Consider the following 23,698-nt stretch of genomic DNA (forward strand, 5'->3'; position numbering starts at 1 on the left):
TATCATATATATACTAAAACAGTTCCTAAACTAGAAAAATACAAATATATGTATTATACATATATATTAGATCCTTCTATAGTGAAGTCTGCAAAATGGTCTTCTTCTACTTTTAGAAAGAATCACGAGAATGTTGTTCTTGTTTTGTGTTCATATTGCTTCGCTCAAAGTATTTGACATTTTTGATTTTCAATTCAATTCAACTGTTTGATTTGTAAACATGTCTCGTGATCTTTTGATATTGATTACAGGGAAACAAGAAAAATATCTCATCCGTACATGCCTATATATATATAACGTCATTAGCCGCACGTACTCATCAAACAAGAAGAGGTCAAAAGATTCCAAGAAAGTTCTAACAAATTGAACCACATTTTACAATCACTGTCTTCGAATTAACTTTAGTTAATGATGGTTTCCATGGAGGCTCTAGCGATGGCAGGAGCGGATTATCAAGAATGGGGACTTAGTATTGAGGAATGGGAGTTTCAAGAATCAGTAGTTCCGTCCCATTTGCTTGCAGACGATGTTGAAAAGGACGAAGAAGAAGATCATCAAAATGATGATGATAGGCTTTTCGATGGCGTAGAGGTTAAACCATCTCTTACTTGTGACATTCGAGATTCGGTTGGGAAACTGAATGAACAATCTATCTTACATATCATTGTTCACCTCAAGCTGCTTAAGTTCTTGAGACATCTTCTTGTGAACTTTTTGTTTAGCCGTGTTCTTGATTTTATTTTGTACTAGCTCTTTTTGTGTTTAATAAAGAGTGAAATGATTGTAATGTAAGTATTTATATTCAATTTTGTTAAACTGAATAAATTCAAATAAACCTAAAAGCTTAATTCTGTTTATATGGTTTACATTTTTCTTAGATAAATGATAAAACTACGGGTCAGAAATAACCAAATCAAAATTTATCCAACCAAAACATTAAAACTGAAATTATTAATTAGTGGAATAGAGAATTTCACACATTTAATTAGTTCACCAGAATTTAGGATAATGAATAAATAAAATAAAATTTTACAAAAGATTTATCTTTTTGTTTTATTCCAGAAATAGAATATGCAGAATTTTGTTTAAAAGTTTTCATGATAACTGGTAACTACTTTATGAAATCCTATAAAATAATCTATTCAAAATGATTTTGTTTCAAAAAAATATCATTCCAGTTGCATTTGTGAAACTGAACTGGATATACAAATTAATTAAAGTGAAGTTCATCAAAAATGATTGCTTCAAGGCTTTGACTGTATGACCTCTCTAGCGCAACAAATAAAAGTGAAAAAAAATTACTCCATATTTCGCTGTCAGATTGCCAATCAAGTGGAATATCAATTTTCATTTTTTTTTACGGCAAACGGCTATTCTATTACTCAAGCTTGAGGTGGTTTGGATAACCAGGCCGTAATAGAACAACCAACAAAATGTAACTTCCTATGGAATGATCTAACTGTCTTAGCTAAAAAATCTGAAATCTGATTATGCGCTCTTGGAACATAAGAAATCTTGAAGTCCGGGAAGTATATGAGCAGTGTCTCTATCCTCTCCAATTCCGTAGCAAAACTTGGCCAAGTCTGAGGTTCCTTGATCATTGCGATCAAATCTTTGCAGTCTGTTCCGAAGTTCTGGCATGTTGAATATTGAAGCATGTTCTCCATCGCCAATCTCAGCACTTCCACTTCTGAATACAGAGCTGATTCTCATATCAATTTTCATTATCGACTCTCATTACTGTATATTAACAGAAAATGCATACTAACTTTTACTCAAGATTCTACAAGAGTGATACAAGTTTACTCTGAATTTTAGTCTCTCTCCTTTTTCCACCCTTTTAGTTTTAGTTTTCCTCTCGTTTACACCATTTTATTTACTCTATTTTACTCTTTTAAGTTTACCAGTTACACTCTAAATGTATACAAATATAACTGTGCAGAATTAAGCTTGATAAACCCTGTTCTAAGCTGAAGTTTACTATAAATTATTAAATCAACTAAATATCTACAAAATACATATAAATATACTTGCTTTGTACAAAGTAAAGTTTAATTATCAAAAAGTTATTGCAACTTTTTATCAAAGCTAAGATGAATTTTAACTAAGCCAACCCAAAAATTTCGAACCGATTTGAACTTGACCCATTTCCTAAAAGGCAAAACACATACAATTTTATTCATTACTTAACATTATCAGTTTAATTAGTTAATTATTATTATTAATAAGTTATCTATAAATTTAAACCATATATTGGAAGTAAGGAATAATCTTTTCAAGTAATAATTCATTAATTTAGGCTTTGGTCCAACCAAAAAGAGGTAAAGAAAATCAAAACGAAACTAAGAGTTTCTCCAACGGTGAGTTCTAATGTATTATCAACTGATTTTAGAAAAGAGAAAAATACAAAATTAGGAAAGAAGGTAAACATAAGTTCTTTTTTTTTTAACATCAATAAATTCTTAAGACTTTGTAAACCAAAATGGTAACTCTATATCCATATGAACGACATACGAAGATTGTGTCTGACACCACGTGTATGATTATCCGCTTTTGTATTCTACATCCGGAGTATAATAATGAACTCTGAGTGATTGAAACTATTTTTCAGTATCTTGATATCTTCTAAGTAACTTGTAAAAACTAATATTTTTCTTATTCTGAAACCATCTTCACTAATTGGTAACGATAAATTTTAAAATCAAAGCTTTCAAGAAACTCATAGAAACACATTTCTTCCATTTGGAATCATTCAATAAGTCTAATTATGTAAAATTTTAATTAAAATTTCATTATTAATTAAAATTTCATTATTAATTTACAATGTATTAAAATAATGATTTTTTATTTGATTAATATGGAGATGATTCGGCGGCCATGGCCAACCGACTAATCCTCCAAACCCGGAACCAGACTGCGTTTGTACCCTTAAGAGGCCTAAGTCAATTCCGTGTCCAGCGCGAATCGAACCCGAGTCTGTATTGGAACCTTTGACTTTCTCAAGACCACTAGACCAACTTGCATTAGTAAATAATGATATTTTGATGCTCAGAACCTCATTTTAAGAACCTATCCAGTAATGTTGCTCTAACAATGTGTGTAATTAAACTTCCTCGAACGTACGTATTTGAGTAAATGTGCAAACCGTAACTTCCGAATCATTCACGTTTATTTCTCTCTCTAAGAGCACAAAAGGGGAAAAGTCTCGTTTTCATGTTCCATCTTTCAAACCAAAGAACAAAAAGTGTTGTATTATTGTCAATTGAACTCACGAGAATAAGCACCGTGCATGACGTATGTATCCAACACGTAATATCTTACGCCATATTACATGTTACGAATTATTACGTACGACATATCATGCATGACGTATGTATGCATTAGGCGTTAAGAACTGTGCCATTATATATTACTAAAATCCGGTGCTTGATACGTTGAATACTAATTTGTGATTAATTATTTCTAAACTAAATCGAGTTCCCAGTTCTTTTTGAAAAAATATACTCGATGAGTATATATCGCTTGCAGGATTTAAAATAAAAAAATCAAGTTTTTAGTAGGGTTGGGACATATATCAGATATCCAAGATATTTTAAAGTATCTGCATCCGGATCTTTATGGTAAATCTATGTTTTTACTATTTTTATTCAGATCTGGGATCTTCAAATATCTGGTATTGGATATTTTTTTAAATTATAATATATGACGGATACAGATCCAGACTTGGATCGTTAAAATAAATAAAAATAATATTAAAAATACAAAATATTAACAATAATTTAAAAATAAAAGTATATATAATATTCTTTAGTTATATCTATGTTTACTGTTACAAAAAAATATATATATTAGTATAGAAATAAAAATATAATAAACAAAATTAGTTTTTTATATATATATTTCTATTTTTGAAATAATTAACAATAAAAATTACAGATCCAGATATCATGATGAAAAAATCAAGATATCTGGATTCAGATTCGGTTTGGACGGATCCAACATTTTATTATCCGGATTCGGATCAAATCTGAATCTCGGATAATAAATTCTACGCCTAGTTTTTAGAGTCTTCCGATGTCATTTTCTATATTTATGGGAAAATAAATATTCATATATCCAACAATTGAGATGGCTTTATTTATCGCAAGTAAAGTTTTGTTTTGTGTAAATGTTAAATTTTATACCAAATTATTTTTGTGACAGACGTTATATAAAAGACAAGTAGCGGAACAAAAATAAACCTAGTGCAACAACAAGAGCAATCCAATCAATTAAAGTCAATAATCATCCCCTTATTATTAATAGAGGAGCAAATAATAAGAACAACCTTAAAAGAGTAAAATTATTACCATGTTGCCATTTTGCATAGGTGTCATCCTCACATTTTTCCTCAGCCTTAATATTGATTAATCCTTAATTTACTAGACTAATTACATCATTTGCCATTGGTATGTCACATATTTACAGCATGATCTTTCATTACATTTTAATTATAGTTAATATCATATCATTGATATAAATAACGGCCAATTGCCTCACGGATTTCATGTCGGTCAGAAGATTTAACTACAACTTTGGAATGTACGTAACTGTAGATTTCTTTTTAAAAACAATACGGATTTCTGAAAAAACCAAACAATTCAGCCGGATAAACAATTATATTTCTATTGTATTATTTATGTTTTTTTAAAAAATATCAAACGAAAAAAATCAAAACAAAAACACACACATTATGGATGTTTTAGGAAGGAGACCAACATATAATTGAAATAATATTAAGAAAGCTATGTTAATAATGCATATTTTATAATGCATATATTTTACAAACATCTTAAACGTCCATCACGAAGCAAAGTAAAAACATAACATTTTTTTGGAAACAAAAACATTTTTTTCAAGTTTTTTTAACAAAAACTATATAAATGAAAACGTAGCTGAAACATTCTTGATGCATCGATTTTAAAACGTAACATATGTTCAAAATGTTTCCATAATTACGACCTTAAAATCTTCACAATGAAATTGGCAATATGGAAGTCACAGAGAAATCTATGCTTTCAGGAAGAGGTATTATATTTAATTCACTTAGTTTCTTAATTAAATATGTAAATATTTATGCTACTCAACTTTGTTTTTCCTCTTTATAGGATTGCAGACAATAGATTTTAATTTTACTAAGCGGCGATTCTGATGTTTTAATGTTTTTAATTGTTTTTCGCTCTTTTGCTGTTTTATTATTATCGAGTTTTATTGTCTTATTTTTTTTAATATTATTCAGCACTTATATTATGAAAATAATTATGTCTTATAAGATTTAAGTGAAAGACCCATTCCAAAATTTAGATAGATTCTTTATTTTGAAACAAATACAAACTCATACTATAATCTTATTTTATTCTAATATGTCGATCCTCAACTTTTCAACATAAGACATGATGTTTGTTATTTGTATCCTCTAATGCATATATTCGTGTTATCTTTTTCTCACTTTTATCATATTTTACACATGCATACTATATATGTTTTTTATAAAAGATCAAACGAAAAAGTCAAAACAAAAACACACACATTATGAATGTTTTAGGAATGAGACCAACATATAATTGAAATAATATTGAGAAAGCTATGTTAGTAATGCATATTTTATAATGCATATATTTTAACAAACATCTTAAACGCCCATCACGAAGCAAAGTAAAAACGTAACATTTTTTTGGAAACAAAAACAATTTTTCAAAATTTTTTAACAAAAATTATATAAATGAAAACGTAACTGAAACATTTTTGATGAGTCGATTTTAAAACGTAACCTATGTTCAAAATGTTTCCATAACTACGACTTTAAAGTCTTCACAATGAAAATGGCAATATAGAAGTCACGGGAAAATCTATGCTTTGAGGAAGAGGTATTATATTTAATTCACTTAGTTTCTTAATTAAATAAGTAAATATTTATGCTACTCAATTCAAAAAAAAATTATTTATGCTACTAAACTTTGTTTTTCCTCTTTATAGGATTGCAGACAATGGATTTTAATTTTACTAAGCGGCGATTCTGATGTTTTTAATGTTTTTTTAATTGTTTTGCGCTCTTTTGCTGTTTTATTATTATTGAGTTTTATTGTCTTATTTTTTTTTAATATTATTAAACACTTATATTATGAAAATAATTATGTCTTATAAGTTTTAAGTGAAAGACACATTCCAAAATTTACATAGATTCTTTTATTTTGAAACAGATACAAACCCATACTATAATCTTATTTTATTCCAATATGTCGATCCTCAACTTTTCAACATAAGACATGATGTTTGTTATTTGTATCCTCTAATGCATATATTCGTGTTATCTTTTCTCACTTTTATCATATTTTACACATGCATACTATATATGTTTTTTTTAAAAGATCAAACGAAAAAAGTCAAAACAAAAACACACACATTATGGATGTTTTAGGAAGGAGACCAACATATAATTGAAATAATATTAAGAAATATATGTTAATAATGCATATTTTATAATGCATATATTTTAACAAACATCTTAAATGCCCATCACGAAGCAAAGTAAAAACGTAACATTTTTTTGGAAACAAAAACAATTTTTCAAATTTTTTTAACAAAAACTATATAAATGAAAACGTAACTGAAACATTCTTAATGCATCGATTTTAAAACGTAACATATGTTCAAAATGTTTCCATAATTACGACCTTAAAATCTTCACAATGAAGATGGCAATATGGAAGTCACGGAGAAATCTATGCTTTCAGGAAGAGGTATTATATTTAATTCACTTAGTTTCTTAATTAAATATGTAAATATTTATGCTACTAAACTTTGTTTTTCCTCTTTATATGATTGCAGACAATGGATTTTAATTTTACTAAGCGGCGATTCTGATGTTTTAATGTTTTTTTAATTGTTTTTCGCTCTTTTCCTGTTTTATTATTATCGAGTTTTATTGTCTTATTTATGTTTTTTAATATTATTCTGCACTTATATTATGAAAATAATTATGTCTTATAAGTTTTAAGTGAAAGACCCATTCCAAAATTTAGATAGATTCTTTTATTTTGAAACAAATACAAATCCATACTATAATCTTATTTTTTTCCAATATGTCGATCCTCAACTTTTCAACATAAGACATGATGTTTGTTATTTGTATCCTCTAATGCATATATTCGTGTTATCATTTTCTCACTTTTATCATATTTTACACATGCATACTATATATGTAGATTAATAATTAACAAATTAATATTATCTACGTAAAACTATTCATTATTTCTTTCACCCCGCGCAAAGCGCGGGTCATATCCTAGTACTATACTAAAAGGCTAATATAATCAAAGGAGAATGTGTTCATGTCAGCAAATTAATTCAGGCCAATCACAGTAAAATATTGTGCCATGTCATCTACTCACACGTAAAAATTAGTTCGATTACATCACCAACTTTAAAATAGTTTTCGTACAGGCCCCAATCTTTGGCCCAGATTTTTTGGTCAACCCTATCACTTTCATTGACGACGACTGATCGACTTCATCTTCCTCCTTCTCCTCGAAGAAACGCAGCCGTTTTCACCTCTTAGCTTCTCCTCTGTAAGTCTGTAACGTTAAAATTGTGACTCATAAAAGCTTTATCATTTAGTGCAATCACTATATAATAGATCTCTTCCCTTCTAATTTTGCTGAGTAGAAGAAGAAATACGACATAGAATCTATATTTACCCGGTCATGCCAATGTTATCAACTCTGGATCAAGGTAGCTCTCATCTCTCCCCCTCTAATTTTTATTTTTCTATAATCTACATGCAAGCTCTTTCTGTTGTAGTTGAAAGATTGGTTTGGATCTGATATTCAAATTTTTTTTTGGGTGTTTCAATTGATTTTGAATCGACTGATGATTGAACCTGTCGAGTTGATTTTTGATTTTGTATTTGCAGCGACGTCAGATTATTTTTCTCTCTTCTAAGAGCAGCCACGTCAGATTATTTTTATGGCTGTGGGACCCGCGCGATTTCCGGTTAAGTTGGTAGGATGATTGATTTGTTTGATTGTGGTCGGTTTGGTTTTATTAACATCACAGCAGCATCTCGGGCTGGGCTCATTTGTTCTGTTGGGTCTGAGCCTCTATATTTGTTGGGATCCAAGGAAAACAATGTGTTTGCTTAAGTTCGTTCAAGTGGCCGTCTGTGTGTTCTCTTTGTCTTCCTAGATGAACCTGTTCATCCCTTCGCCTTTCTCAAGCTTTAATGTGTTCTTAAATTCGAGAATAAATGTTGTGTTAATTACACAAAACTCTGAAACTTTTTTTTCTCTGTTGATTTCGTATTCTATAAATAGTAGATGGATGAGGCTGTGACGATCGCTCACAGTCACTCTCTATCAAATTTGTCGCTTTAGCTACCAGAGAATCTCCGAAAGATGTCTTCTGCCGCTGTCCCAAACATGCGTTCCGCCGCTGCCGAGATTGTTGCGCCAACATCATTCGACGATCTCCGCCTCGGTAGATCCGGTCAGTTCGTCGTGGGCCGCCTCCTGCGTTTTTGGGACTCCAGAAACATTAAGAAGCAAGGTGAATTTATGGGAATCACCTTGATTTTCCTTGATGCGCAGGTATGGTACCATTTATTTACGATCCCATTTTTTAGAAAGCCTAATCATTTGATTTGATCTTTTTTTTTGTTCTCAGAACTCTGTGATCCATGGATTTATTCCTCATGCTCGCTCCGGTCACTACCGTCCAGGTTTAAGAAGCGGTTCCATCGTGAAAGTTTCAAGCTTTGAGGTGGCTAGATGCACTAATCAGTTGATCAATTTAACATTACTTCTCTTATCACAGGTACGAAGGACAACGTGACATGCTCTATAATCAAACATTCAATCTCGATCAAGTCTCTTTCGCTGATGAAGGCCTCAAAGACGCGCAACAAACTGTATGAATATATCTCTTTGTTTCTAAGCGCTATTGTGAAAAAAAAAATTGAATATAAAAACAGAAGTTACTTTAATCTGCAGATGACGGCGCTAAAGTCTGCTAACAAGGAGCTGAAAGGGATGATGAAAACCGTTCAGATTCAAGATATCGATGTACATTTTTTAAGTGTTTCTTCCTTCAACATCTTGGTGTTTTTATCTCTTTATAAGTTTTCAATCTTTATCTTTATATAATAGAATTTGCAATATGAGCTGATGGATTTGATGGATGTGAGTTCTGAGATTCAAGAAACGCTTGGTAGGAGCTACAATGTTCCTGATGGTCTCGACGAAGATGATCTCATGGAAGGTAATGTTATTGTTGTTGTTTGCGTGACTAGGACGATAATGTTTTAATATTGCATTTTTAATGGTTCGAGATATGGCATGTGCAGATATTGATTTTTTTTTTGTTAAGAGTTATGACATTATATCTTTTTTTTTTTTTTTTTTTTTTTTTTTTTTTTTTTTTTGACATTATATCTTTTATTCTGGCTTTTGTAGTACTATCTCGAACCAATCACATGGTGTAAGTTTCGGTCCAGGACCGAAGTACTGTACTACTTGGAACATGGAATCACCACTAAGAAAGGAAGCAAGAAAGCAAAGAACACCGGTTCCAGTTCAGGCATGAGTTCACATGGTCTATATAAGTTTGAAAACCTTTCACATTTTTTCATGCTCGTGATTAAAAACTAACTTAGACACCATTATCCAGTTCTTCACCATCAATGCACACAGAAATGTTGAAGTGGAATACGGGGAATCATCATCTTCCTCCGCTGTCACTTACACATCAACAAAAGAAGCGGACTGAGGTTCTAGCACAAGCTCAAATGAGTAATTTCAGATGAAAACGACGTGAACCCGAACCCTGCTTCCGTTTCTTTAATATTTCTCTGTTCCTTTGCATTACTTCTTCAAGACTTTTAATTATTTTCTCTATTTCATGTTTTTTTAAATTTGCAATACTCCAATGTACTTCATCAGAGTATGACTGTTTCTCAGGTTTAATAGTTAAAAAGGGTTCACGTAATGCTAATACTACGTTTTATTGTGCAACAACAAAATTTCTTTATATTTCTCTGATGGAGTATCCAAAATTTTTAATTATTTTCTTATTTTCTACAACCAAAGCTTTGTTCCATATAAAAGACCCCAGTAGCTGTATTAGTTACTTATAAATGTGTCTCATTCACAACTTCATTGTGTCACTGGACTCTTTCTTTGCTTCGATCCTCTTCTTCATACAAGACAGACTCAGCAAGACCGCTCTCAGTAAGCTCCTCCTGCTCTTCATACAAGACAGACTCAGCAAGACCGCTCTCAGTAAGCTCCTCCTGCACGCTAATGAGCTGGCCAAACAGCTGAATCGAATTAACTCTTACAGCTGTGGCCTCTGTTTCCAAATACGAACTACGTTTTATTTTGCAACAATAATTTTGCGGTACGAAAATTACACATTTTCGAAAACTCCACTAAGCATAATAAAAAAAAAAACCTCTTCTTCTCAAGCAACTCCAAACACTTTTCCAACCTTTACATCTCTATTCTAACTTTACACACCACCACCATGGACCATTTGAAATCCCACAAACTACAGTTTTGCTAACATCCCCGCGCTTGCGCGGAGCTCCGCCCCTAGTAGTACTAAACAGAAGGTCAACTAGCTGAGAAAAGTCGGCTAGGCCGAGGAAGCATTGCCACACAAGTCGAAGCCTTTGATAAAATATGAAATCACGCCTTAGTATAAATCGTCTTGCCTGCAACGCCGCAAGCAAAGTTATATTTCTCTTTTAACCCAAATGCAATTTTGAGTTAACTGCTATACGTTTTGAAAAAAAAAACTATTCCCTAAATTCAGATAATAGAAATAGTCGTATTATCAACAGTGATGGTGATTTCAGTTGCTAGGTCTTGCAAAACCGACTATTCGATCTCAAATGTTAAATCGTGATTTGTTTTCTGTATAAACGTTGGCGAAAATGTGTTGGTAACGCATAGAAATCTGATTTAAGACGTTAAGAGCATGTTATGGGTCAGACGACTCAAAAGGTGTTGGAACTGTTTTTTGGATAAATGGATATGGCCAATATTCCGGTAGTTTTTTCCGAGCAACTTGATTGTCGGAGTGACCGGATTGTGGAATCGTTGGATTCTTTGTTATGAGCACTATAATATAGTAGTCATATGTAAAAAACGAAGTTCGTTTTGAATGAGAAATGAACGTCTAAAATAGATTATATGTAAATATCATATTAGAACTATGAGGTAAAAAATCTCTGGTGTTTAAAATGGAGAAAGTGTAACAAAGTTATAGAAAAACTTTGTAGACACTTGTGTCTTATAAAAAAGAGATACTTGGGTTGGATCAAGTTTTGTTATTATGCAAATAAGACTAATCTTGTTTAGCCCATATTTATTTGCTACTTATTTACATAAATAATTGAAGCATATTATCTCTTGTGTGAGAGAATTAATTATTCTCACGTTTCCTGATAAGATTATTTTTTGACTAGATATTTGACCAATGTCAAAGTTGATTTTCTGTATTTACTTTTGTAACATATGAAATCAATTAGTCATAACTCATAATGAAAGAATCAGAAACGTCATCTCTATTTAGTGTTGTGTGTAATAACACGTTATTTTGTGAGGCTATATAAGGAGCCATACTCTTCTCATTCTAGATACACATCCAAAACAGCAAAACCACTTTCTCCTTCTTATATTTTGTTTTTGTGTGGAGAGTATAACATAGATATAGGTTCGACAGGCTCTGGTTCTCAAGTGTTGTGAGGTTAGAGATATAGGCAGTTGTATCCTGGGATCCTTAAGCGTATCGAACCGGCACACTACGGACGTTTAAAAAGTTAAGGAAAGAGATTTCAATCTCGACTCTACTTCAGTCCATTTCTTTTCAAACTATGGTATTATATTGTTGTAATTTTAATTTATACTTCTGTAAGTTTATTTGCTTTACATACCAAATTGCCATCTTGTAATTTTGGTGCCTACAAAAGGAATTGTAGTGTGGAGCTAGTTAAGTTGGTTTTGCTAAATCAAGTGAATGGTTTTGCTCAAAATAAAATGGCAGCGAGAGCCTGGGGAGGTTTATCTAGGTTAAGCTTTTGCTTTGTAAAACTCGTTTTCAAATATTATAGTTACAGTGAAACAAAAGAACAAAAAGCTTCAAGGTTTTTGTTGACCAAAGTCGACTTCTCGGGTGCTTGGTCGAGTAGCCGAGACTTTTATAGTTGATCGTCGAGGCGAGTTCCGATTGGGTCGGGTTGAAAGCCCAAATGATAAATATTGTCTTCTTAGGCTGAAATGCAAATCGATGTTTTATGTAAACTTGGACTTGATATTCTCCAAATGTTTGTGTACACAAAATGTATTATATTCCACAAGTACATCCTTTAAGCCTTTTCATTCTAACTTTGTCATTGGTCCATCTAATGGAAATAATACATCATTCTCGTCGGTCTTGTCCATAACCGTATCAAGTAACACTGCCAGAGTAATATTGGCTGAGGCCGGCGAGGTGAGCATGATGCAGACTTCAATCTTCTCTAATCTCTTTTATACTTTTATATATATGAAAGGTTTATTTGGGATAAATCTACTTATGAAGAACAAAAAAGGAAGAAATGTAAACTGATTTTTTTACAGTTAGGAAACCTTTTTTGCAGTTCAGAAAATTTACTAGCGATCACGTGCTGTATCTTTTAGCCTTAGTAGATTGGTAGGTATAAAGACAAAAAGTAACAGCCATATTATTTAATTCCCATAAGTTTAATTAACTAACTTTTTTGGTCAAAAGTTAATTAACTAACTATTAAATCAATTTTGTTTGGTTTTAAACTTCGTTTTGCTTATGTGGCCTGTCACCACGATGTTTTTAATTGCATACAACCAATCTTATTATTCTGCTGAAAAGGCTAAACACATTCATGAAAGAAAACACACAAAAACAATATGAGTTTATATTTATGCCCAAGAACTTTGATCTTACAAACGATTATAAAATAAAAATAAACATATTAAGTTTGTATCATCAATTTATATTTTTAAATCACGAGAGAAGCCTTCACTATCTCAAACTATGCGGCGATTGTGTAATCAATAAATAAACCAGTTGAATGGACTCGTTAGAGCTAACCAATCGCTTACATTCCTTTGCCTTACTGTGCATTTGACAGTTGTAATGTTGAATTGCAAAATTTGGGAGCCAACATGATAGCGAGAAATGTTCAGATGTGTGATGAGGGATATATAGCTGATTTAAGTTTTACTTTGGCGATGTAACAGTAATGCCCGTCGTGGTTATAAGATCAGATCACAACATTGTTGTTGCAGCTAGCTATCTATCTAGTTGGTTAATTATCTAGACAGATTAATTTGGTTAATAATCTATAGACCGATTAATTTCTGTATCGACGGCTGTCTAGTCCTTTAAAATTAATTAGGCACTAGATTTTGATCCGCGCTTTGGAAGCGCGGAATATTTTACGATGAAAAAATTCACTAATAACTTAACAAATATTTTGGTAATTTTTAAAGAGTATGTATTTAAAATTTTTTTTGCATTTAAATCAGTGTTTTTAAATTCAACCCGATTGTGATTATACCGGTTAATCCGGAGATCTGACAATTCAATTTAGGTTTTTAAAATATTCATATTAAAAAAAAATCACTAAAACCCGAGATTAACCGATTGAACTGATGGATACCGATATGTAATCTAATTGGATTTAAATTGTAATAGTTTCATAATTTGTAATCATATAATCCAAATTTTAAAGTTCAATATTTTGCAATTTATGAAATTATAACGTTTCTACAAAATTTTAAAAAGAAAATGATATATATAAAATAACTAAGATTAATTATTGTATTGTTTGGAAACATAGATAGTAGTATAAAAAATATATTGTTTGGAAACATTGATAGTAGTATAAAGAAATAAGTATATTGTTTGGAAACATGGATAGTAGTATAAAGAAAGGAACATTAGTGATTTAATGTAGGTTTAACTATAAAGTATAAAGATGTATTTAATTTAAAAACTTACAAAATAAATGTTAGGTCCAACCGAATGTTTCTGTTTTAATAAGATAGATGTGATGTTTAACTTAAAAATCCACCTAGAGAAAGTTGTAATGTTTCTGTTTTAATAAGATAGATGATATTTGACAAGTCTAATGTATAGTAGCAATTTAGCAAAAAAAATCATAAACTATTGCCATAATATTAATTTTCATGTGTTTTTACGCAATCTTGAATACAAGATTGCATCAAAATTATAATGGATTAACACGTTAATTAAGAAATCATTAAAATGTCCAGAGGATAGTTTTTAGTTAATTATCATTGATCTCCAATTTTTTGTTAGACGTTAGGTCCACCTCAACCATATCTACAGATAAATGTGAAGAAATATATAAATGATATGGAAGGCTCCTAGATGCATTGTCTTTCTCTGTATATATATACTAGGTGGATGCCCACAATTTTGCGGATTTGAATGTTTTGTAACGATATATTTAATATAATTTGTCAAATTAAGATATTTTTTCATAATCAAAATTGAATATGTGTTTACTGTTAAATATTTTTAAAGAATATTTTTTTGAAAAGATGAATATTAATATTTTAAATATCTGTTGATATTTTGTATTTAAAATATTTTTACTATAATTGTTTATATTAATTCAGTTTTTAATAAAATGAGTTACCTTCTTTTTACAATGATCAATAAATTTCAAACTTCATAAAAAAACAATTAGTTACCATAAATAATTATTTCTAATATTATGTAGATTATTTGAAAAGTGATATTAATTGGTAATTGAATTATAACTTTCCTTTTAGATATAGTTAGAGTAAATGAAATTAATATTCATCGATCAATCAAATTATAACAATTTTAAGAGTTCATTTGTGATCGACACGTAAGAAAAATCACTTATGTGACTTCTCAATCAATATATACTAGGATATATATTTTTATAAATAATTTATACCATTTTATAAATTATTTTAAAATTCTGATAAATTTATTCTGTAAACAACAATAAGTAATTTAAAAATCATATTAATAAAACATGTTTGGATTTTGTAATATTTAAAATAGTTATTATATAATTATATTCGAATACAATTCATCAAATAAAGTATAAAACTATTATAATTATCTTATATACAAATATTAATCTTTTCTATAATTTCGAAAATTAGTTGCCATAAATTGTTATTTGTAATATTCTTAGATTATATGGTAAGTGATGTTAAATGACTTTAGACTTACCCTAAAATTTTAGATCTAATTTAAATAAGTAAAAATTAAAACCCATCGACCAGTAAAATTATAACAATTCTTGAAACTTTACCTATGAACGACACGTCGGCAGAAATCATTAAAATGATTTCTTATTTAATATATAGAGGAATATATATGATATTAATAAAATATTAAAAAAATTCAAAATTAATTATTCACACACATCTCTGTAGATACAAAAACTAAATATCTATTATATTAAAATAGAAATATCTATTATATTAAAATAAGAATATGACATATTGATAAATATTATGTCTAAATATCTATTTCATTTATTTAAGAACTACTGTATTAAATTAAAATAATATTATGCATAAATATAGTTACAAAAACTCAAATATGAAAATTGAAGTTTTCAAAAAAAAAAATATATATATCCGTTTTTTAAAATCTAGTTAATATCTAAAAACAAAGGAATGGCTAACATTTTCTACAAATTTCATTTGATCTTTGGAATTCCTTGGGTGCGTGTCTCGGCTCAAGATCCAGTAATGTAATCTACTGCATAAACCTTGAGTTACAAGTATGATAAGTCTTTTTTTTGCTAAAAAAGTTACAAGTATGATAACGGTTTTTTTGTTTTAGCTTTCAGAAAAAGCTTTTTATGTTTTTTTTTCTCTTTAACATTGAGAGAAAGTTTAAGATATAGAAAATATATAAACTAATACACTAATTATCAGCTAACTTTAGAAAACATAATTTCTCGACTTTTACCTTTTCAACTCACTAACTGGCTCACATTATTTTGTTAATAGAGTAATAATCACATGAATATGCAGTATGTAAACTAAGAATTTAGTAATTAAGAAGAAAGGTAAAAAAAAAAAAAAAAAAAAAAAAAAAAAAAAAAAAAAAAAAAAAAATGTGACTCAAACTCGATCTACCCCTCCCCCCACGTGAACCTGATGTTCAGATTCTAGTTTTATAGTAACCCGTTTATTTTTGTCCCAACATTTTAGTGAATGGACCCCCCCAAACGACGTCGTAACTAGCAATGCATGTGTAGAGGCTCCCACTACCATAATTGACATTGACATGCATGGTTTAGTAACTTCATTCTCCAACGACCAACATCAATTCCACGAGGCAATTTGGCAGGTGCAGCGTACCAATATTTTCTAAATAAGTATATTTTGACCTGTCTAAATATATTCCTCCGGATATAAGATCATTCGACCAATATAGATTCCACATATGTTACATATATTTTGAATTCACACATCTTAACTATATGTATTGACTATATTTTAAGTTGTTTCATCTTATCTATTCATTCTAAGAGTCCACACCGTAAACAAAAATTAATCGGTTTACATATAACATTTTTCTATATTTACTAAAGTATTTTTTGAAGGAGAGGTACTCTCGTTCCCCAAAAAGACATACTGTATATATATATATGATGTTGATATTGAATGTGACAGAGCCAGTATATATCAATCGACCTACCAAAAATGATATATACTCACTATAACGTATCTTGATGTGGTTAGTACAATAAGGAAACAATTCGAACAAAATTGAGGAGATTAGCATGGCCGTCCGCAAGAACCAAAGGCATAAGACCCAAAAGTTTTACATATTAAAAATCAATCATGTAAGAAACTACACTTTGCTTTCATTGTAACAAAGGAAAAACAATCCAAATTTTAGCAAAAAAAAAACAAAGGAAAAACAATGTTTCAAAAGAAAACCATCTATCCGTAGAAAATACTGTTTTGCGGGATTGTTTTAATGCATATATAACACGAGGATATTTGGCAGGTGACCAACAAAATGATTAAAAAGTATGAATTTATTATTAATATTATTAGCCCTACAAAGCTCAATATGGTGACATTCATCACTAGATAGACCAAGTCAGTCCAACTCCAATGCCTTCCAGACTGCTTCCTCCCCGCCACATAAGGGGTGTTATCGTCATTTCACATGTACCTAGTTAAGTTGATGAGACATTATAAATAACAAGGTGAAAGAAAGGTCCATGGAAAAACAATCAGCACAATTACAACACTTTTCTTCTATCCTTACAATGAATACTATAGCATCAAACTCTTCGGATCTCACGACCAAGTCTGGTCCCCAAACATCTCCGTTTAGCAACATGTATTTCCTCACAACACTTCAAGCTCTTGTAGTCATTTCTCTCTTGATGATATTCAAGAAAATAAAGTCATCTTCACATAACAAGAAGTTGCACCCTCTCCCGCCGGGTCCCAGCGGCTTTCCAATCGTAGGAATGCTTCCAGCAATGCTTAAAAACCGTCCGGTTTTCCGGTGGCTTCATAGCCTCATGAAAGAGCTTAACACGGAGATAGCTTGTGTGCGTCTAGGAAACACTCACGTCATTCCTGTCACGTGTCCTAAGATAGCACGCGAGATTTTCAAGCAACAAGACGCACTCTTTGCATCAAGACCACTCACCTACGCTCAAAAGATACTCTCAAACGGCTACAAAACCTGCGTGATCACACCGTTCGGCGAACAATTCAAGAAGATGAGGAAAGTGATCATGACGGAGATTGTTTGTCCGGCAAGGCACCGATGGCTACATGATAATAGAGCTGAAGAAACCGATCATCTAACCGCTTGGCTTTACAACATGGTTAAAAACTCTGAACCGGTCGATCTCCGCTTTGTTACAAGGCATTACTGTGGAAATGCTATTAAGAGGCTTATGTTCGGAACGAGGACGTTCTCGGAGAAAACCAAACCCGATGGTGGACCAACCATGGAAGATATTGAGCATATGGAGGCTATGTTTGAGGGGTTAGGGTTTACGTTTGCGTTTTGTGTTTCGGATTATCTACCCATGCTTACGGGACTGGATCTAAACGGACATGAGAAGATCATGAGAGAAGCTAGTGCGACTATGGATAAATATCATGATCCTATTATTGATGAGAGGATTAAAATGTGGAGAGAAGGAAAGAGAACTCAGATTGAAGATTTTCTAGACATTTTCATCTCTATCAGGGACGCAGATGGCCAGCCTTTGCTTACCGCTGATGAAATCAAACCAACCATTAAGGTAACTAGTTGCATGCATATTATATACATATATTTTTTTCAATTGTGTTGTAAACTAATTATATAATACTTTATAGATCTACTGTTAAATGGAAGACTGATGATTGTTTTTAGCGTTTTCTTTTTCGTTTGTGTTGAAGTCGCAGAAACTTGATGAGTGACGTTTTTTCAAAAAGATATACTTTCTATGATAAAATAACTAAAATTTTTAAAAAAATTATTTGGCATTTGGGGAACATTTAAAGAAAATAAACCATAAAACCAAAACACTATCCTTGAAATTTTATATTTCTGGAATTAAATGGATGAATTAAATTTGTTGTTAGCTCATTTTATAACAACTTTAGGTTGCAGTGATGGTGAGAAAGTTGTGAAAAAAATATTTTGTTCTATAAATAACCAAAATAATTAATTAATTTATCTTGTTGCTCAAACTAACGAAAAAGGTGTATAACGCCAAAACATCTACATTAAGTTAATACTCATTGCGACTCGCCAGTCCATGCATAGAATGGTAATCCAAAAACAAGTTAATTAATCATTTCTAAATATTATTTTATAGGAACTTGTGATGGCGGCGCCGGACAATCCATCAAACGCTGTGGAATGGGCCATGGCGGAGATGATAAACAAACCGGAGATCCTCCAGAAAGCAATGGAAGAGATCGAAAGAGTCGTCGGAAAAAAAAGACTCGTCCAAGAATCCGACATACCAAAACTTAACTATCTCAAAGCTATTATCCGTGAAGCTTTCCGTCTTCATCCCGTCGCCGCGTTTAACCTCCCACACGTGGCACTCTCCGACACAACCGTCGCCGGTTACCATATCCCTAAAGGAAGTCAAGTTTTACTTAGCCGTTACGGTCTTGGTCGTAACCCTAAGGTTTGGTCTGATCCACTAAGTTTTAAACCGGAGAGACATCTTAACGAATGTTTGGAAGTGACTTTAACCGAGAATGATCTCCGGTTTATCTCGTTTAGTACCGGAAAAAGAGGATGTGCTGCCCCTGCGTTAGGTACGGCCATAACTGTCATGATGCTCGCTAGGCTTCTGCAAGGGTTTAAGTGGAAAATAGCTGGAGGTGAGACACGTGTCGAGTTGATGGAATCGAGCCATGATATGTTTCTTGCGAAGCCTTTGGTTATGGTCGGAGAATTGAGGCTGTCGGAGGAAATGTACCCGGCGGTAAACTGAGGCGACAGTGATGTATGGCGACGATATATATGTATTCTATGAATAATTATATTTATGTAAGTGTATAATCTAAAGTTTGGTCATATCATTAACCAAACTTTTTTCGGTTTTGGTCCTTTTTGGAAACACTTGAAGTGTGTTTCCTCTTGCTTTTTCCTTTTCTATATATATTTTTAAATTATTGGTTTTATTTTGGTAATTAATAAGTAGGTATTACCTCGCATTTGAGTGTCTCCTTATTTTGGTTTCTATTCACATCGATGTTTATGTAACAAACAAAATAAAAAATCAGATCGATGTTTAGTCATGATTGCATCACTCAATACTCTAGTTAGAGCACCATTATCGCTCGTTTCTTAGGTAGGTTTTTAATGTTTTTAGATTTAAAAGAAAAAGAAAATTATGCATTAAGAGAATATACGTCTCTTAAGAGCATCATTAACGCGATTGCTTAATGGGGTGCTTAGGTTTTTTTGTAATTAAAAAAAAAAGAAAATTACCTTTAATTTGAAGCTCCGTAGCTTAATTAAGCAACACAAGCTCCGTTGCTTAGGAACACGCGTCCTCTCCCTACTTCCCGTCCCTGCTTCCCGTCGAGTCGAATCTTCTTCGGCGATACAAGAGACACGGCTGCGTCACCGTCGCCGGTGAGCTTTCCTTTCTTCTTCCTACTCCCTAGTCGAACGGTAGTTTGTTTGATTTACGAACCTGCTTTTTTTTTTGCTGTTTCTGATGTTTTGATTTTGATTCATAAGCTTAGACATAAATCAAAGGTTTATTCTTTCATCGGCTGCTACTTTTATGTTCTTAATCACTCTCTGTTTGATCTTTGTTTCTTATGGAATGTGTAGTGTCAACACGAAAGGGGCGTTTCTGTGCGAATAGGCTCAAACAAGGAGGTTGGTGGTCGGATCATACTCCTCACATCTTCCATGAACCGTCTATGCAGCGTCAAAAGCAGCAGTGGTTTGAAGCTATTGTAGGTTTGATTTTAAAAAAAAATCATTAGAACAAAGCTTATGTAATTGACTTTGGTTTTTGCTTTTACTGTTCTAGGTGCAGGGATCTCTAACTCTGTTATCTGTACCACTGTTAACAAGGTTTGTGCTTCAGGCATGAAAGGTGAGGACTTTAGGCTCTGTTTTTGTTTTGGTATTTTAAATCTCTTAATGAGGGAGACAATATCTCTCTAGGTGCTTTCAGCGTTAATGATTGCTGCTCAGATTATTCAGTTGGGGATCATAGATGTAGTCGTGGCGGGTGGCATGGAAAGCATGTCTAATACACCTAAATATCTGGCTAAAGCAAGGTATATAACAATGGAATGCTAAAGGATGGACTATGTGATGTATATAACTACTGTGGGATGGGAAGCTGTGCAGAACTATGCGCTGATAAATTTGAGATAACGAGGGAGCAACATGTATGTTCTTCTTTCATCTTCTTGAATAAAAGATCATGATGGTTGTTCAATATTTGTCCCTCTCATTAAGTTATTATTGGTAGAGATACTGCATAGATTTTCTGTAAAATTTCACTTGTCTTTAGTTCTTGTTCTGGATTATTAACGTTGATAGTTTGCTTCTCTCTATCCGAAACTGAAATATATAGAAACGGTTGGGTTGATGTGTGTGGCTTTATTTTAAATCAGATGAACGAAACGTGTGCCTACTGAGTTGAAGAAAGCAATCATGCAAGCCCGAGGGGAGAAGAAGCTCACCCAGTCCCAACTCGCTCAAGTACATTACTTCTCTCTTCACTCTGTCTCTTTTTTTTTCTTGTAATGATGCTAGTAAGAAGATGTGTTGGTTGTGTGATTGAAATGTTGTGTCTCAATGTTTAATTTTTTCTTAAGAACTCCTAAATAAGATACTTGCATTGGAGGATAACAATTTAGAGGTTTCTTAGATTAAATGCTTAACATCCATTTATTACTAAAAAATGATTAAGCACCCATTAAAAGTGCTAGGGTTAATGATGCTCTTAATTAAGGGCAACAAGAGACGTATTTACGAAACACGTGTCCCCTTTTCGTCGCCTCTCTTTCTCTTTCTGGTGAATTCTACTCCGCCTCTTTCTTCTCTCCTCGATGATGAATGGACTCCTCGTCTCTCTCTTGCTCTCCTCGCCGTGGATAGTTTAATCTGTCTCTCCTTCTCTACTCTGTGTCTGTATCTGTGTCTCTGTCGTCGCCTCTAGTAGGTCAGGTATGGGTTTCTCATCTGAAAGTTTCAATTTTTTGTTTAATCGCTCTATCAATTAGCTTAAAGTTTAGAGCTTTTGAGAATTAGGAACTGGAAGATTGTTGATGCTCTGATGCTCTTACGCACAGAACAAATATAAAACACTCATCCTTTGCTCTCTCTTCTTTAACCTCTTTCTTCTTCTTCTTCTTCTTCAGGAAGAGATGCTTCCCCTACTTTCCGATAAATAAACAAAAACAGAAGATTTTATGCTTAATATGCTCTGTTTTTTTATTACAGAGCTTTAGTTCTACTTAGCTCATGTGTCTAATGAAAACGGATCTCTTGTTGTCTTGTGCAGGTAATAATAACAGTACACTCTTTGACTCATCTCAATATGAATTCTCTGGTCAAAGTCTTGAAGAAGTTGAATTGGGAGGTCTTGATGATGATGCCGCTTCTGTTCTCGAACATGCCGACCATGGTGATCACTTGTTTGATAAAAGAGAGGTAATTTTTGGATCGACTTCTTTTGATATGTACGAGAGTTTAACTGCCTTTTTATGGATGAGAAAAAGTGTTAAATACATCTCTTACTTGTGGTCTCAGGGTGCAGGTTTGGGATCATTGTCTGAAATGGATGATCTTGCCACAACTTTTGCTAAGGTTAGCTTATTTTTTTCGGTCTTTTTTGGGAAAGTGAGTTTAATCTCTAACTCGGTTTACTAATCGTTCTTATGTGTACTGTCCGTATTACATTGCAATTACATGTCTAACATTAGTGTTTATCTCCAGGTTCTTCTGCTATAGATTGGACACAAGATAATGACTTCACAAGCTGGTTGGACCAGCACACGCTTGAAGAACAAGCACATGAACCTAGCTGGTCTCACAGCCACATTCATCATCAGCTAACTCAAACTCTTTGCACAGAACATCCTCGTATCCTCAACAACAATCTTCACCAAGTCACATTCATCGCGCTCGCGCTCCTTCCGGCGTGGACGGATGAAGAGACAATGGCTATTTTAGGTTAGATAACTTTGAACTGTGAATTGATTGTGAATCTGGTTAGATAGAAATAAGTTAGATAGCAGTGAGTTAGATGAAATTGAAAGTGAATGGTCTTGAAAGAATTGAAATGAGTTTGAACTCTAAAATAAGAGACTTGCAATGGAGACATAAAAATCTCAAGGTTTTTAACTAAGTCTCTTAAACAACTTTATTCCTTAAATACTATTAAAAATCAATTAAGAGACCTTTAATGGATCTCTGGGATAATGATGCTCTTAGCTGGCAATTATTTCTCCACTCCAAAATATATTTTGTATTTCGTACTTCTTTCGTATGGGCCGGGCCCATTTGGAGTCTCGCTTTTATCACACATGTACTATGTCGAACCTCGTGACATAGTCTCGTGACATAGCTCTCCAGACAACCAACGTACTAAGAGCATCTCCAATGTAAAACTCCATTTTTTTCTCCAAAATGGAGTAAAAGTGAATATGGAGTAAAATTGCTCCAACCCTACTCCATTTTTCACTCCATAATGGAGTCATGAACAAACAAAAAATAGATTACTCCATTTATGGAGTAAACTTCAAAATGGAGTGAGATATGAAGTTGGGTTGGAGCATATGTTACTCCATAATCACTTTTACTCCATTTTAGAGTTAAAAATGGAGTTGGGTTGGAGATGCCCTAAGACAATTAGGCCCACAATGCCATAAGTCATCGTGTAGTACTATTGTTCTCCGTTTTCTTTTTCCCAAGAATTTAACAGAGTTGACAAAAAGGAACCATCCAAAAATATTATTCAGATCGATGACTCAAACTGGGAGGCCCGCTATCATTAGAGCACGATTAACCCTATATCTTAGGTGGGTTCTTAAGACAAACTAATGATCAGCGCGACCGCGCTGATTTTATTTTTTATTTTTAACATATAACATATATTCTA

General features: G+C 32.4%; 3 protein-coding genes across 19 annotated transcripts; all 3 read left to right on the forward strand.

Annotated features, from left to right (window-relative positions):
• Positions 1-220: 220 nt before the first annotated feature.
• On the forward strand, positions 221-750 carry LOC108850765 (uncharacterized). Its single transcript, XM_018624242.2, has one exon. It carries the CDS (start codon positions 409-411, stop codon positions 748-750), a length of 342 nt encoding a protein of 113 aa, XP_018479744.2. The 5' UTR covers positions 221-408.
• A 7,682-nt stretch (positions 751-8,432) lies between these two features.
• Positions 8,433-10,020, forward strand: LOC130511310 (vacuolar protein sorting-associated protein 60.1-like). Its single transcript, XM_057008233.1, has 6 exons — positions 8,433-8,583; positions 8,701-8,755; positions 8,851-8,944; positions 9,027-9,098; positions 9,183-9,294; positions 9,489-10,020. The coding sequence occupies exons 1-6, from the start codon at positions 8,433-8,435 to the stop codon at positions 9,515-9,517; spliced, it is 513 nt and encodes a 170-aa protein (XP_056864213.1). The 3' UTR covers positions 9,518-10,020.
• A 7,283-nt stretch (positions 10,021-17,303) lies between these two features.
• LOC108854183 (tryptophan N-monooxygenase 2) lies at positions 17,304-22,770 on the forward strand. 17 transcript variants are annotated; one of them, XM_057009650.1, is made up of 10 exons: positions 17,304-18,361; positions 18,923-20,241; positions 20,407-20,534; positions 20,612-20,677; positions 20,749-20,978; positions 21,207-21,294; positions 21,519-21,762; positions 22,100-22,248; positions 22,348-22,404; positions 22,534-22,770. In XM_057009650.1, the coding sequence occupies exons 1-2, from the start codon at positions 17,315-17,317 to the stop codon at positions 19,553-19,555; spliced, it is 1,680 nt and encodes a 559-aa protein (XP_056865630.1). In that variant the 5' UTR covers positions 17,304-17,314; the 3' UTR covers positions 19,556-20,241; positions 20,407-20,534; positions 20,612-20,677; positions 20,749-20,978; positions 21,207-21,294; positions 21,519-21,762; positions 22,100-22,248; positions 22,348-22,404; positions 22,534-22,770. The 17 variants fall into 17 exon arrangements, with proteins under 17 accessions (XP_056865630.1, XP_056865629.1, XP_056865633.1 ...); XM_057009649.1 differs by having other exon boundaries at positions 18,923-20,202; positions 20,407-20,538; XM_057009653.1 differs by having other exon boundaries at positions 18,923-20,202; positions 20,407-20,538; positions 20,759-20,978.
• Positions 22,771-23,698: the final 928 nt, after the last annotated feature.

This window comes from Raphanus sativus, chromosome 4 (assembly GCF_000801105.2).
Source record: "Raphanus sativus cultivar WK10039 chromosome 4, ASM80110v3, whole genome shotgun sequence".
In the NCBI taxonomy this organism is placed as follows: domain Eukaryota; kingdom Viridiplantae; phylum Streptophyta; class Magnoliopsida; order Brassicales; family Brassicaceae; genus Raphanus; species Raphanus sativus.